Below are 13,285 nucleotides of genomic sequence, written 5' to 3' on the forward strand. Positions count from 1 at the left end.
TTGGAATTGAGATGATTGGAGTTGGCACATCCGTAGAGGGGGGAGGAGAGAGGGAGAGGGTGAGAAGAGAGAGAACGAGAGAGAAAGAAAGAAAGAGGCGGGAGATCACACACATACAGTAGAAGACTTGTGGAGGTGAAACGGTACCTTGTAGGAGAACTCCTCCGTTCTTTCTGAAGAGGGGACTCCCCGACCACAATGGAGGACTAGAAAGGAAGTGGGGAGAGAAAACTGGTCAACCATTTGATCATGTTGCAGAAGCCAACCAGCCCGGCAGGCTTCATCACGAGGGAGATAGCAAGGCAGGAATTTGAGCCCATAAGCCAGTGCTTCTGATTATAGTGATTAGATTCCCGGGTGTCCCACTGTTGCCATTATTCCCTGTGATTACCTCAGAGAATTACAGCCTCGCCGCTGTAGTCCATGGGGGTAATTTCTCATGACAAACCCCCCCCCCCGCCCGCCACCAGTCCATTCACACACATTGAGACATAAAAAACCCCGTCATCAACGCACACACATTTAACACGCGCTTATGTCACAAAGGCATGTGTAAGATGGGCATGCGTAAAGTTTGACATGTACACACACACACACACACAAACACACACTCACAGGTACACACACAAAGGCGGTGATTCTGTTTAGGTGATCATTGCAACCCTAATGAGGGAGGTAATGATGGCATTTCTCACATAGACGGAGACATCTTCACTCACTCATATGAACACACAAGAAGACAATAGATACAGGTCTGCTTGATACATGATGTTAAGACTTTAAGAGAGAGAAAGATGGAGGGATGAGGAGAGAGAGGGGGAGTGAGGGGGGGAGAGAGGGAGAGAGAGAGAGAAAGAGAGGGAGAAAGAGAGAGAGAGAGAGGCAGGCTGTAAGAGCTCTTCCAGGTTGAGTGGTCTTTAGCTCTCCATTAGACAACACGTCTGACTGCTCCTCTCCTTTCTCTCTGTAGCCAGACAGGCTGGTCTCAAACAGTCGTAGGGTGTCTGACAACATGGATCTTGGTCATATGTATATATATACACACACACACACACACACACACACACACACACACACACACACACACACAGGGTAGAAAACACCTGGGGACGTTGTGAACCAGTTGTTTCCACTCATCAAGAGAGTTTCCTTTGTGACATGAGTCCTGTTTTATGTTCTGCTAAGCTGCTGAATGAGAGGATTTGGACGTCTGCACTTGTGATGTGGCTCTCGCCTCACCAGATGCAAGGGAAAGATGGACTCACACACACACACACACACAAACTGCTGCACGCTCCACACTCACACACACACACACACACACACACACACACACACACACACACACACACACACACACACACACACACACACACACTCACTCTGCTGCAAACTCCAACACACACACACACACACACACGCACGCACGCACGCACGCACACACACACACACACACACACACTCTGCTGCACGCTCCACACACACACACACACACACACACACACACACACACACAAACACACACACACACACCAATACAAAAAAGCAAAAGCAGCGAACGCAAATTTCAGCCCTGAGCCACCTGCTGTTGCCATGGAGAGTTGCCACATTGCGTTGCCACGGCGATAACATATTTTTCCTGCGCTAACAGCCTGTCTGTTTTCCCTACCACCCCACCCCCCGCCCATCTCATTCTCCCCCTCCCTCTACACCCCCCTCTCTCTCCCCTCTCTCTTCTCACTCTTTCCTTCTGTCTCTCTTCCCATCCCTGCGCTCTCTCTCTCTCTTTCTCTCTCTCTCTCTCTCTCTACAAATGTCTTCACAGTGCGACAGCACCTGCCTTATACTACATGTGTTGCCATGGCGGCGTTCCCGTTGCCAAGGCAACCCTGTGCATTTAATGTAGTGGGCGAGGGGCTAAACTCGTGGCAGACGCTCATTCTGCACCCCCCCCCCCCCCCCCCCACACACACACACACACACACACACACACACACACACACACACACATCGCCCCTCATCTCTTTTTTCTCCAAGGGAGGAGAGAGAGAGGGTGGGAGAGAAAGAAAGAGGGAGAGAGCTCCTCCTCAACCCCCTTGAGACACCCTTTCCTTCTTCCATCCATTCTCTCATCCCCTCCTCCTCTCCCCCAGATGCTGATGGGGTGTGAAGGAATGCACCATGGAGCTGACCTCACACACACACACACACACACCGAAACACATAACTGCTCTGACTAACACACATGCAGATCCAATCACACATGCGGACACACACGCTGAAGCTAACTGCAGGTGGGGGTCGGCTGGAGCGGTGTGACTTATTATGGTCCATGAAACACCGAGAGGTGTGAGCGACAGAGTAGAGGACAAAGAAGCATCATGGCTCTCCCTCTCTCCCCTCTCAGTAGCTGTCTGTTTTTACTCCATCTCTTCCCTCTCCCTCTCTCTCTCTTTATACATCTTCTCCTTCTCGTCATCTTTCACCTCTGGCTTGTGTAGACCAGCTCGAGACGGTCCTTGACACTGTGCAGCCATTCACCGTCATTACACTTCACAACATAATATTCTTTACAGTGAGTGCTCTTGACAGAGATGTTGTAGTATATTGATTGAACCTACTGCTTTATACAATATATATAAAGGGAACTTTTAATCTTCTGTATTCTAACACTTACATTGGATTTAGTGCATTAATTTTAGCATTCCTCCGACTAGATTTGTTCCCTAAATACCTTCTAATCCAATCCTTAAGACTCACTACTACATGTCTAACTTTATCAAACAATAAGTTATATGTGATGACCTTTTTTAGAGTCAAATGTTACATTTAAATTCTTAACCGTTAACTCTTACAAGATTAAACAGAACATTTATGTTAACTGACTTGTCTATTTGGATTTATGGTATACTGAATAGTATATGGGGCGGAATGGAAAGGGACGTTTTTTCATTTGTGAACAGAAATAATTTAAAGAAACTCATCGACAAAGCAATCCTAACTCAGGATCCCCTTCCTAGCTTTCAGCTGTATCACATGGTCTTCATGGAATCTTCTTGTTTCAATGAGGAAAATGAAATCTGCATGTTGACATATCCAGCTCCATAACAACTATGAACTGTGATGAAGACAGTGAGGTACAGTTGAAAGCGCTGGACAACTCACTATTTACTGTCAACAATGGACCTCTGTTCCACTCCTCATGCACATTGATCTGCGAGCTCCAGACAATACACGTTTGATAATTATCTAATGTCATCAAAAGTAGAAGTAGAAGCAACAGCGCCCCTATTGTTCAAAATGATTACATAAAACTCCAAGCTGATATTGATTACCCTTTGCCTCTTGAACCCGGATGTCTCCTTAAATTCAACTCTTTAAAGAGGCTTTAAAGTTAAGAAATACTGTAAATTCCCTCTTACTGCTTATATTGGGTGAACAGTTTAATACAACCTCCTGTAAACCTAAGGAGACATCAATGGGATTATTACAGATATCTGGTGCATAATATCATACACAGTGTACTAATTGAGCCTGACATGCTTATTATCTTTGGGAACTGTGGGATGTGGATCCAGCAGCACATGGTGCAACCTGAGAGGTTAGAGGACCGTACAAGTGGTGTTCATGTTTTAGGCCATTAGCAACAAATTGGCCATACTGTACACGCTGTGCGGGTGCTTTACGTTGCTGCTGGCCAATTTCTACAGCACACCATAAATTCTTAGATTGATTTCCATTTGACTTTCCAGACAGCCGCTACTTTCCATTCATGTGAGGATGATATAAAAAAAGTCAGCTCGCAGAGACTTGAATGATCCTGGTTATTCAATCATAAGTAACATTTACAATATAGGTTTCGTCGTTGTAGTAAACTGTTTACACCAACATGAATATATTTCAGAGAAAAGATCTTAAGACTTGACCTAGGACGCTGAGATGGACATTTTATAGAACAAACAATTAACTGAGAATAGAATTGTCAGTGCTGTAAAGCAGAACAATGGCTAGTGAGATAACACACACACACACACACACACACACACACACACACACACACACACACACACACACACACACAGTACACAAACAGTAGACACACAGTACACACACAACAGACACAAAGCATGCTCTTTATGTGCTGCATCACAAGGGACCCTCTAACCAAGAAATGGACTCCCCTCACTTACTCTCTCATTTCCCACTGTGTGTTACCATGCAAATGACCCCCCCCCCCCCCCACACACACACACACACACACACACACACACACTCCAACCTCTCCTCACCCCACCTCTCCCCTTCCTCCTCATGTTCCGAATCCGGCCTCCAATTTGTTCCACTTCCCCATACCTCATTGTTCAAAATGACACTTTTACATTTTATGGTGAACCAATTATTCTGTCTTACACAGTCCGCTGGCTCTGCAAGCCAACCTGCCCGGATCAACTGGGGAGCGGGGCGGTGGTGGTAGTGGTGGGGTATGCAGAGAGAGAGAGAGAGAGAGAGAGAGAGAGAGAGAGAGAGAGGGGGTTCAAACAGAAGAAAAGAAAAAAGAGGACTAATGGTACCTCCTGCTGACATATCCACAGGGATGGGCAGAGGAGACGGAAACTGAGAGGTTAGGATGGAGGGTAGAGGAGAGGTCAGGAGAGGAGAGGAGAGGAGAGGAGAGGAGGGGAATGCGGAGCAAACAAGGTGGATGCTGTACGTGTGTGTGTGTGTGTGTGTGTGTGTGTGTGTGTGTGTGTGTGGGGAGAGAATGACGTGAATGTAGACAAAGGAGGATTTAATTGAATGATAAAGTGGTGGAGAGAGAGAAGGAATAAATCACAGCAGGGATAAATAAAGAAGTGCCCCACCAGTAGTAATGTATGCCTGAGGATGAGCGGGAGGGTGTGTGGGACATTAAAAGAGGAGACAAGAGAGTGAGAGCAGAGGAACGGAGGAGAGGCAGAACAGGGGGATGGAGTGGATGTGCTGCGGAGAGGGCGAGGGAGTGAGCAAGTGAACATGTGGAGAGGGGAAAAAAAAGGCAAGCAGCACTTTTACCTGTGATGTGCCTGAGGGGGAAGGAGATAGGAGGAGGGATGGAAGTGTTGCTGCATGAAAACAGCGTGCAAAAAGATTTAAGGAAAGGATGGGGCGGGTCAGCTACAACGCCTCGGGCCAGGTGGGAGGAGAGAGGGCGAGAGAGAGAGAGTCAGAGAGAGAGAGAGAGAGACCTACACACACACACACACACACACACACTGTATGTACTATATATATATATATATATATATATATATATATATATATATATATATATATATATATATATATATATATATATATATATATATATATATATATATATATATATATATATATAATTAATAATCAATCTGGATATTATATTAATATCATTGTATATATATATATATATATTTTTTTTTTTTAATGCTTTGGCAATACTGTTTCTAAACGTTCATTCCAATAAAGCAAATTTGAATTTGAAAATTGAATTGAGAGAGACAGAGAGAGAGAGAGTCAGAGAGGTTGTTTCATAAGTTGTATGTTTTCTGTTCTACGTGACTTGGGCTGCAACTACCAATTATTTTTATTACCAATTTATGTAAGGATTATTTTTTTGATTAATCAAGAAGTCTATAAAACAAATAAATCAGAACATATAAAGTTGCTGGTTTTGTATGAAAAACTGTCAAAAGTCAAATTTCAAATCAGAAAGTCCTGACTTTTATCGTTTGACTCTCGAAGACCTACATTACATAAATACCCATATCGCATAAATGCAAAGCATTTCTCAGAATTGACTCTGGTAACTCATTCCACAAGTAAGCAACCATGTTCTCTGTGCTTTTCAATATAAAATTGCTTAAACTGCAATCCCATTTCCCTGCTGTAAAATTGAGGACCAAAAGAAGTACCACGCCCATAACTAAACCTTTTATAAAAAATAACCACAGTCTAAGAATCATTCATCGAATCTTTCAACTGAAACCAACCAATATTTATTTTTTCAAAGAGAAAAGCACAAATCTTTACTTTGGAAAACTTGGAAAATTACTAGAATTAAATAATTAAAGTTATTTATCAAAATTGTTGCTTGTTTTAGTTTTGTTTCAGTCTTAATGAACCAGTAAATGAGCCTCATGCAATAACATTTTCATATTCTAATAACTCACCTTTACTTTTATCTGTGAGGCTTGATGGTACATGTTTCAAATCTGATCCACCGAACTCTCTTCACTACACTGTAGTGTGTGTTTGTGGGATTGGATAATTTGCATAATCAACGCCCCTTAATTGACACATAATGCTGCATGTCCCACCCCGTTGTGATAGAGTTTCATCTAAACCAAAATGTCACCCAAGACTACACAAGCTTCAAAAGTTAGAGAAAACAAAAAAAGAGTCTGTAGTCCTTTTGAGGGGACCTAGAACAATTAGAAATCCTTATATACTAATACACTATACAGAACTAAAGAGGGGATATATAAGTAAACCATCGAGTACAACTAAAAAGAGACCTGCAAGACCCAGATGTAACCGTCTTAGCGAGAGAACTTTGCTAACAACTACTGAACCGCACAGTGATGTGCAAAAATAGGCATTCAAATCATAGAGTCTAATACAAACTCTCAAACCGTTTTCCAGCAGGATAAAGTGGAACTGTACATACCAACTCATCAATCAATCAACCAATCAGCTGCTCCGTCTCACCTGTGGTGAAATGTCTGAGGCAGGGTGGGAGGGGAGGTGGAGGGCGTGGCCAGGCCGGGCGAGTAGGGGTGGTACGGTGTCTTCTTCAACGCCTGGATCAGGTTGTGCCTGTACTCGGGGTCTATGGACCACAGAGAGCCTTTGCCTATGCTCTGCAAGAAAGACAGAAAGATGAGAGGGAAGTTATTGGAAGTGCTAGCGGGCCCCTCAAAGCACACCACAAACACAGCACAGCACACCGATGTGAGACAACAGGTCCAAAGCCCAAACACAAGCTCGCCGTCCACCCCCTGCACACACCGGGTTCTTATTTACCAAACTACCTGTGCACACAGCAACCATTCCCTTACTCCCGAGGACCATAACACTCGGAGGAATGAGAATTAATACGTCCTTAATTTTCCAATCCTCTGCTGCTCTTCGGAAAAAAATCTGGGTTTTTTTTTTTTCTGATTAAGACACAGGGAAACTCTTTCACTTTTTTTCCACTCCAGAGGCGATGATGGTGTGTATTTTTAGATCAAAGCAGCTCCCCCCCGCTCACCTAATGAAGCCGTCGGCTCCCAATCTGAGTGAAACCAGCCTATAGATTATAGAGGAGGGAGGGATCTCAGACGGGCCGCTATGAAAATACATTCCCCGTATCGCTCATGCCTTCTCCCTGCTTTCATCTGCCTTGTCATCTGAACGTGGCAAAATGTGGAGTTTGTGTACGGCAGAGACTGAGGATGGCAGGAGGAGGGGGAGGGAGCAAAGTAAATATAAAATGAAAGCCGTCGTGGCTCATGTTCAGCTCACTTTGTAGTGCTCTGTGATATGATACAGGTACAGGCTACAGGGTGGGGAGATGTCATGATTGCGGGCTTCTGATTTCTGTAAATACTGCAAGGAATCTATTAAGAGGGAAATGTCAGACATGCCAGAGCTGTGCGTGTGAGCATTAATTGGAGACAGATTCTAAAACCTGAGGAGCGTTTTGTATTGAAGTAGATGAGAAATACACCTTAATGTTTCCCCAACAGTCAAACGTTCACCAAAACTCACTTTTCTCTCGTGGTGTCTTGCTTTGCGGCTCATTTTGGTTACATTTGCCCGGGATGAGAGATCTCAGATGTTTTTGGCGCGTTTAAAAAATCCAACAGTCGTGTGTTTTTGCAGAAACAATGTCCCTGTTTCTGTGGATAATCCACTACTTCTACCCAAAACACAGTCCGTATGAAAGAGTCATGGAGGACAGTGTTTCTGGTAAAGTCATCAGTAACTCATGAGTTAAAAAAAAGCCAAATTACATCTAAAAAAAGTGAAGAATATGAGGTGGTGTAAGAGCAACATATAAGAGGATCACATGATTGATCACGTGTGTTCCGATCAGTTCTCGTGTTAAAAAAATTAAAAATCCTTACATTTCCTCTTATCTTATCCTACTCTGCTAAAGCCTTTTAATGTTATTATTTGACTTTTGAAGTTCATTTTGTGTAAGATCTTTAATATCCCCAGCAGCAATTATCATACGCCATAAACAACAATCTATACATCTCTGATATTCAAACAGAGATGAAAGGAATGTTTGCACCCCTGAGGATTAAAGAAAGGCTTTGTAACAGCCTATCAAATGTGCATCTGACGATAATACCTTACAAGAAAACAATAATGTCTCGCAGCTTCTGTCTCAGAAGGTTCCTACACTGCAACCATGAAGACATGCTAACCAGCTTCAGGTCAAATAACTAAAGCATAAACATCTGAACCTATGAACCCTCACATTAATGTCGGATATTTGACTTTTTTGGCTTTCTAAATTCCTTGACACACTGTGTGACGATACAAACTGCATCACTTCTAATGGGCTCTCTGGGTTCCCTGCGTCTCTCAATGTGTCTGCTGATCCCAGGATGTCCAGTGAATCAGTCAGAATCGGTGCTACCGCTCACTACATCCTCTGACCTTGTAAGAATGCAAGGAGCTAATAGGATGTGTGTGCTGAGTGCTGTTGATTTCTGCCCCCCGAGTCTGGCTCTTTGCATTAGTATGTGAGCCGTGTTGAACGCGGGCCATATGTGCCGTGTTTTGCTGAGTGTGTGTGTGTGTGTGTGTGTGTGTGTGTGAGGAGGAGTGTTTGTATGGCAAGTTCCCTAGGGAGTGTGATATTACCCAGCGTGGTCTGCTCCTGGGAGTGCTTCTATTACTGCCAGCAACGCCTCTCCTGGAGCGCATGATATTACACACACATACACTCGCTCCCACAGAGGTGACCCCCACTGGGCCAAATTTCCCCTTACACCTGCCAGCCGATTGCGTACACATACAAAATATATGTGTGTGTGTGTGTGTGTGTGTGTGTGTGTGTGTGCCTACTGTCTGCCCGCTTGCCAGCCGATTAAATCAATGCTCTCTACAGAATCTCTGTCTGCTGGGTCCCCTGCTTCTGCCAGCCAATCACAACGCTCAATCTGTAGACCCCCCCGGTCAATAGGCCAATCACAGGGCGCAGCTCACAGGAAGGGTCCGTCACCTGGGTTAGAGCGGTCGCCTTGGCAACAGGCATCATCTGGGCTTGGAAGCGAGAGGAGGTGAAATGGACTTTCCATTTTCTGGCAAATTCGCAAAGTTGAGTGTCTCAAAAAGTGTTATCATAAAAAGTGTTTGAGGTCAGAGATTGCCTTTAAGTTTTCAGGGGGGTTCAACTTTGATTCACAGATTTTAAAAATAGGAAGCCTCCACAACGGTGGATCTTACAGCGTAAAAGCAGGTGGTCTTGATCTCCATTTAGATCATGTTCTCTCCATCCTCTGATCCCACCTGGTCTCACATATGAGCACTATTTGATGATGTGGTTATTGGTGTTGCCTGTGTGCTAGAAAACAGTCACATATCTGTAGTATTTAGCAGCTAAAGAGCAGGATTACACAACAAGTAATCAAACAACTGGAAATGTTAACCCCTACTCTCATTCAGCGAGAAACTGCCACTGTATTAGACTTCAAATTGTAAGTTTAAGCTATATTACACTTAAAGGAAATGGATTTAATTATATGTATCTGTGTTACTACACCAGCTTGTAGTGGTTTTGTTTTAGAAAGCAGCAGTTTTTATACTCCTCTGTGTTATAAAACAGCACAATACTGAGTAATGTACAGATATTTTTATGATGGAGAAAACATACATACTGTAACTTGACCTGGACACGTCATAGTGTGAGCAAAAGACAAAAGAGGAAGAAAGAGTAGACAAAGGCGTTGAGAGAGAGAGCGAGAGAGAGCGAGAGAGAGACAGAGAGAGACAGAGAGACAGAAACAGAGAGACAGAGAGAGAGAGAGAGAGAGAGAGAGAGAGAGACAGAGAGAGACACAGAGAGAGAGATAGACAGAGAGAGAGACACACACACAGATAGAGAGAGAGAGAGAGAGAGAGAGAGAGAGAGAGAGAGAGAGAGAGAGAGAGAGAGATGATTGTGTGTTGCCAACATCTGTTTCCTGTGTTATATAAGCTGTGGGGGCTGGTCTCACTTGGAAGTGGGAGATATTAAAAAGTCCTGCTGTCACTGACCCACTAGCAACACCAGACTACTGCTACTGCATTACAGCCTATCTTTTCACATTTACTGTACGTTTACCTGTCACACATAAACTGTAGATCATGACTTGATACAAACTAGGACAGTTCATTTTAGACAAACAAATCCACAAAAATACAAATACAACACTAAGAGTAGGGATGGGACATCATGATAATGGTGAATATCCTCACGGTGATATGAAAAAGTTGTCTATGGTAGAGAAGTGAAAAAAAATGTAAGAATTATCATTTAAGAGGGAACATACTGCTATTTTTAAACCTTTATTTATTCAGGGAAACCTTATGGTTTATGATTACATTATTTAAGTCTGTTTGTTTTTCACTAAGGTGTCTTTAGACGCGCATAAAACTTAAAATATTCTCATCTTTTCAGTGCCAGGCACGGAGTCGCACCGCTTGTCAATGTCACACTTGATCGAGGCAGCCAATCAAATCAAGCAAAAGGCAGGCTTTACTACTTTACCACTGACTTCCTGTTTTTAAAACAATAATAAGACATTTTATTTGTATAGCGCTTTAAAAGGTACTCAAAGGCACTTTACATGGTAGATGTGGTTGGAACGGACATTGATATTAGCGAAAGTTAATTAAGATGAACTATATAATTTTCCCCTCCTCATTTGATCGCCTGATTACTAAATTGTTCATAACAACATATTTAATCTAAAAATGTAACAAAACTTTAATACTATAGTTGAATGGGCTAAATGATTAGTTTGACATTTTGGGAAATAGGTTTATTCACTTTCTTGGTGAGAGATATATGCAATCTTATGTCTGTATGCTAAATATGAAGCTACTGCCAGTTAGCTTAGCATAATGACTGAAACAGGGGGAAATAGCTAGCCCGGCTCAGTTCAAAGGAAACAACATCACCAACGCCTCTAAAGCTCACTAATTAATACGATATGTTGGATATTTGTTTAATTAGTAACAAAAGTAAAATCTACACATTGACTTTATTCATTCATTCATTCAACATTTTACTTCATATTAAACAAACAACATGAATAAACAAATCAGTTAATTGGTGCATCAGAGGTGCTTGAGATTTTTCTACTTTTGCCAGCTGATTTCCTCTGTTTTCAGTCTTGGGGTTATGCTATGCTAAGCTAACAGTCGAATGGCTGTTGCTTTATATCTATTGAGAGTGGTAACAATGGCATTCTCATCAACTCTAAGCAATACAAATGAGCACATGTCACAAAATGTTCCTTTGGGTTAACCAGATGATTTTAGTTACTGTCAATGAATCCCATAAAAAGACAACAAACTGATGCAACTCATACATAAGCCTCATATATTGTATTCCTCTGTGCCATAGAGCCCCATTGTTGTACAACACCTATTCAAAACACATCAATGAGCCACACTGTTGCATTGATTGACATGTTGCTTTAATACAATGAACACAGCCATTTATTTTCATCAGTCAATCCCACATGCACCACCATGCTGCTGTAAATACTCACTAGAGCTCCAAATGTGTATTAATCCACAGCTGGAAATAGTCCCCAACATGTGCACACTTTCCCCCTGTTAAGTAATGTTTGCTAAAAACTACAGTGCCCGGCTCTTATTTAGAACGAAAGATTTACATCTCCAGATTTCAGTTGTACCCGCTCGTGTCACCTCTGGTTGCAAAAAAACAAGATAGTGACGGCCAAAACCAAGATGGGGACGGCCAAAATGCCAAACTCCAGGCTTCAAAACAGGCCTGAGCCTTGGTGCCATAGACAGAGTAGGGAAGTCAGAAAGTATGGAGAGATTGGTTTTGCTCTTTTTATGGTATTTCATTCTAATACAAAAACAATCTTTTCAATCAACTGCTAAATTATAACAGATGTTATGATGCAGCTTTCAATAGTTTCATCAAAACTGAGTAGAGACCCATTTAAACTGTTCATTGTGGTTGTTAAGGGAGGAGAAAGTAAATTTGTTTTTTAGCTCAGCAATGAAATGAGATTAAAAGAGATGTATGATGCACAGAGAGCACGGAGCTGCCACTCTCTGTGCAGAGAAACATGATGGCATCGTCATAAGAGGCTTTGTTGTTCAGAGCATTTTCATGAGCAATATGACTTAACCTATACTACCAATCTAAAGTATTAGGACTGCATATCATTTTATGATGGACATCCACAGTCAGAGTGAAAGCATCAACCCTGGTTGTGTTTAAGCCGTATTAACCCACTGCCATAAAAGCAGCCACCATTACTTACTGTGTATATCTCTCTCTCTATATATACAGATGAACAGGGATTATTAATATAGAGAAGCATGGATACATGTCTGAACGCCAATTAAGATATTCAGTACAGTTGAATAAAAACAATATGAGGCGAAATGAAGCGGAAGCATGACTGTAAAGAGCGGAGAATTACAGCAGAGGATGCATAACAACGAGAGGAACACAGAGCTTTAGAAGAGGAGAGAGGCAGAGAGAGGCAGAGAGAGAGAAAGGCAGAGAGAGAGAGAGAGAGAGAGAGAGAGAGAGAGAGAGAGAGAGAGAGGCAGAGAGAGAGAGAAAGGCAGAGAGAGACAGAGACAGAAAGAGAGAGGCAGAGAGAGGCAGAGAGAGAGGCAGAGAGAGAGAGGGAGAGAGAGAGAGAGAGAGAGAGAGAGGCAGAGAGAGGCAGAGAGAGAGGCAGAAAGAGGCAGAGAGAGAGAGAAGCAGAGAGAGACACAGAGAGAGGGACAAGAAGAACAACGGGAGGATTTCTTCTGATAAAGCTTGATACAGGCCATTTCTGTTCTCGTTGAAGGCCGTTTGACAACAAAGAGACAACAGGACAAAGAGGCTCTGTTGGGTGTGAAAGTGGTACACGTTGGTCGGACACCACGATATTTTTGTCACTACATACATAATGGGGCGGAGTAATATGTGGAAATTTCTTCTGCAAGTGTTATGAATTGACTTTCCTTCCACTAGTACCAAACCTGTTTCCCATGTGGTTCTAATTTAAGCTAAAGCTTGCCCCAG

General features: G+C 42.7%; 1 protein-coding gene across 1 annotated transcript in view; it reads right to left on the reverse strand.

Moving 5' to 3' along the window:
• ches1 (checkpoint suppressor 1) overlaps window positions 1-13,285 on the reverse strand; it is a 59,733-nt gene that overhangs the window by 12,766 nt on the left and 33,682 nt on the right. Inside the window, exons 3-4 of the mRNA XM_068708652.1 lie at window positions 6,727-6,878; window positions 148-206 (exon numbers count right to left, since the gene is read on the reverse strand). Of these exons, the coding sequence (XP_068564753.1) occupies window positions 148-206; window positions 6,727-6,878 (211 nt within the window). The remainder of the gene's footprint in view (window positions 1-147; window positions 207-6,726; window positions 6,879-13,285) is intronic.

Source organism: Cebidichthys violaceus, unplaced genomic scaffold, assembly GCF_023349555.1.
Source record: "Cebidichthys violaceus isolate CVI_PGR_0920_01 unplaced genomic scaffold, fCebVio1.0.p SCAF_14, whole genome shotgun sequence".
NCBI lineage: Eukaryota > Metazoa > Chordata > Actinopteri > Perciformes > Stichaeidae > Cebidichthys > Cebidichthys violaceus.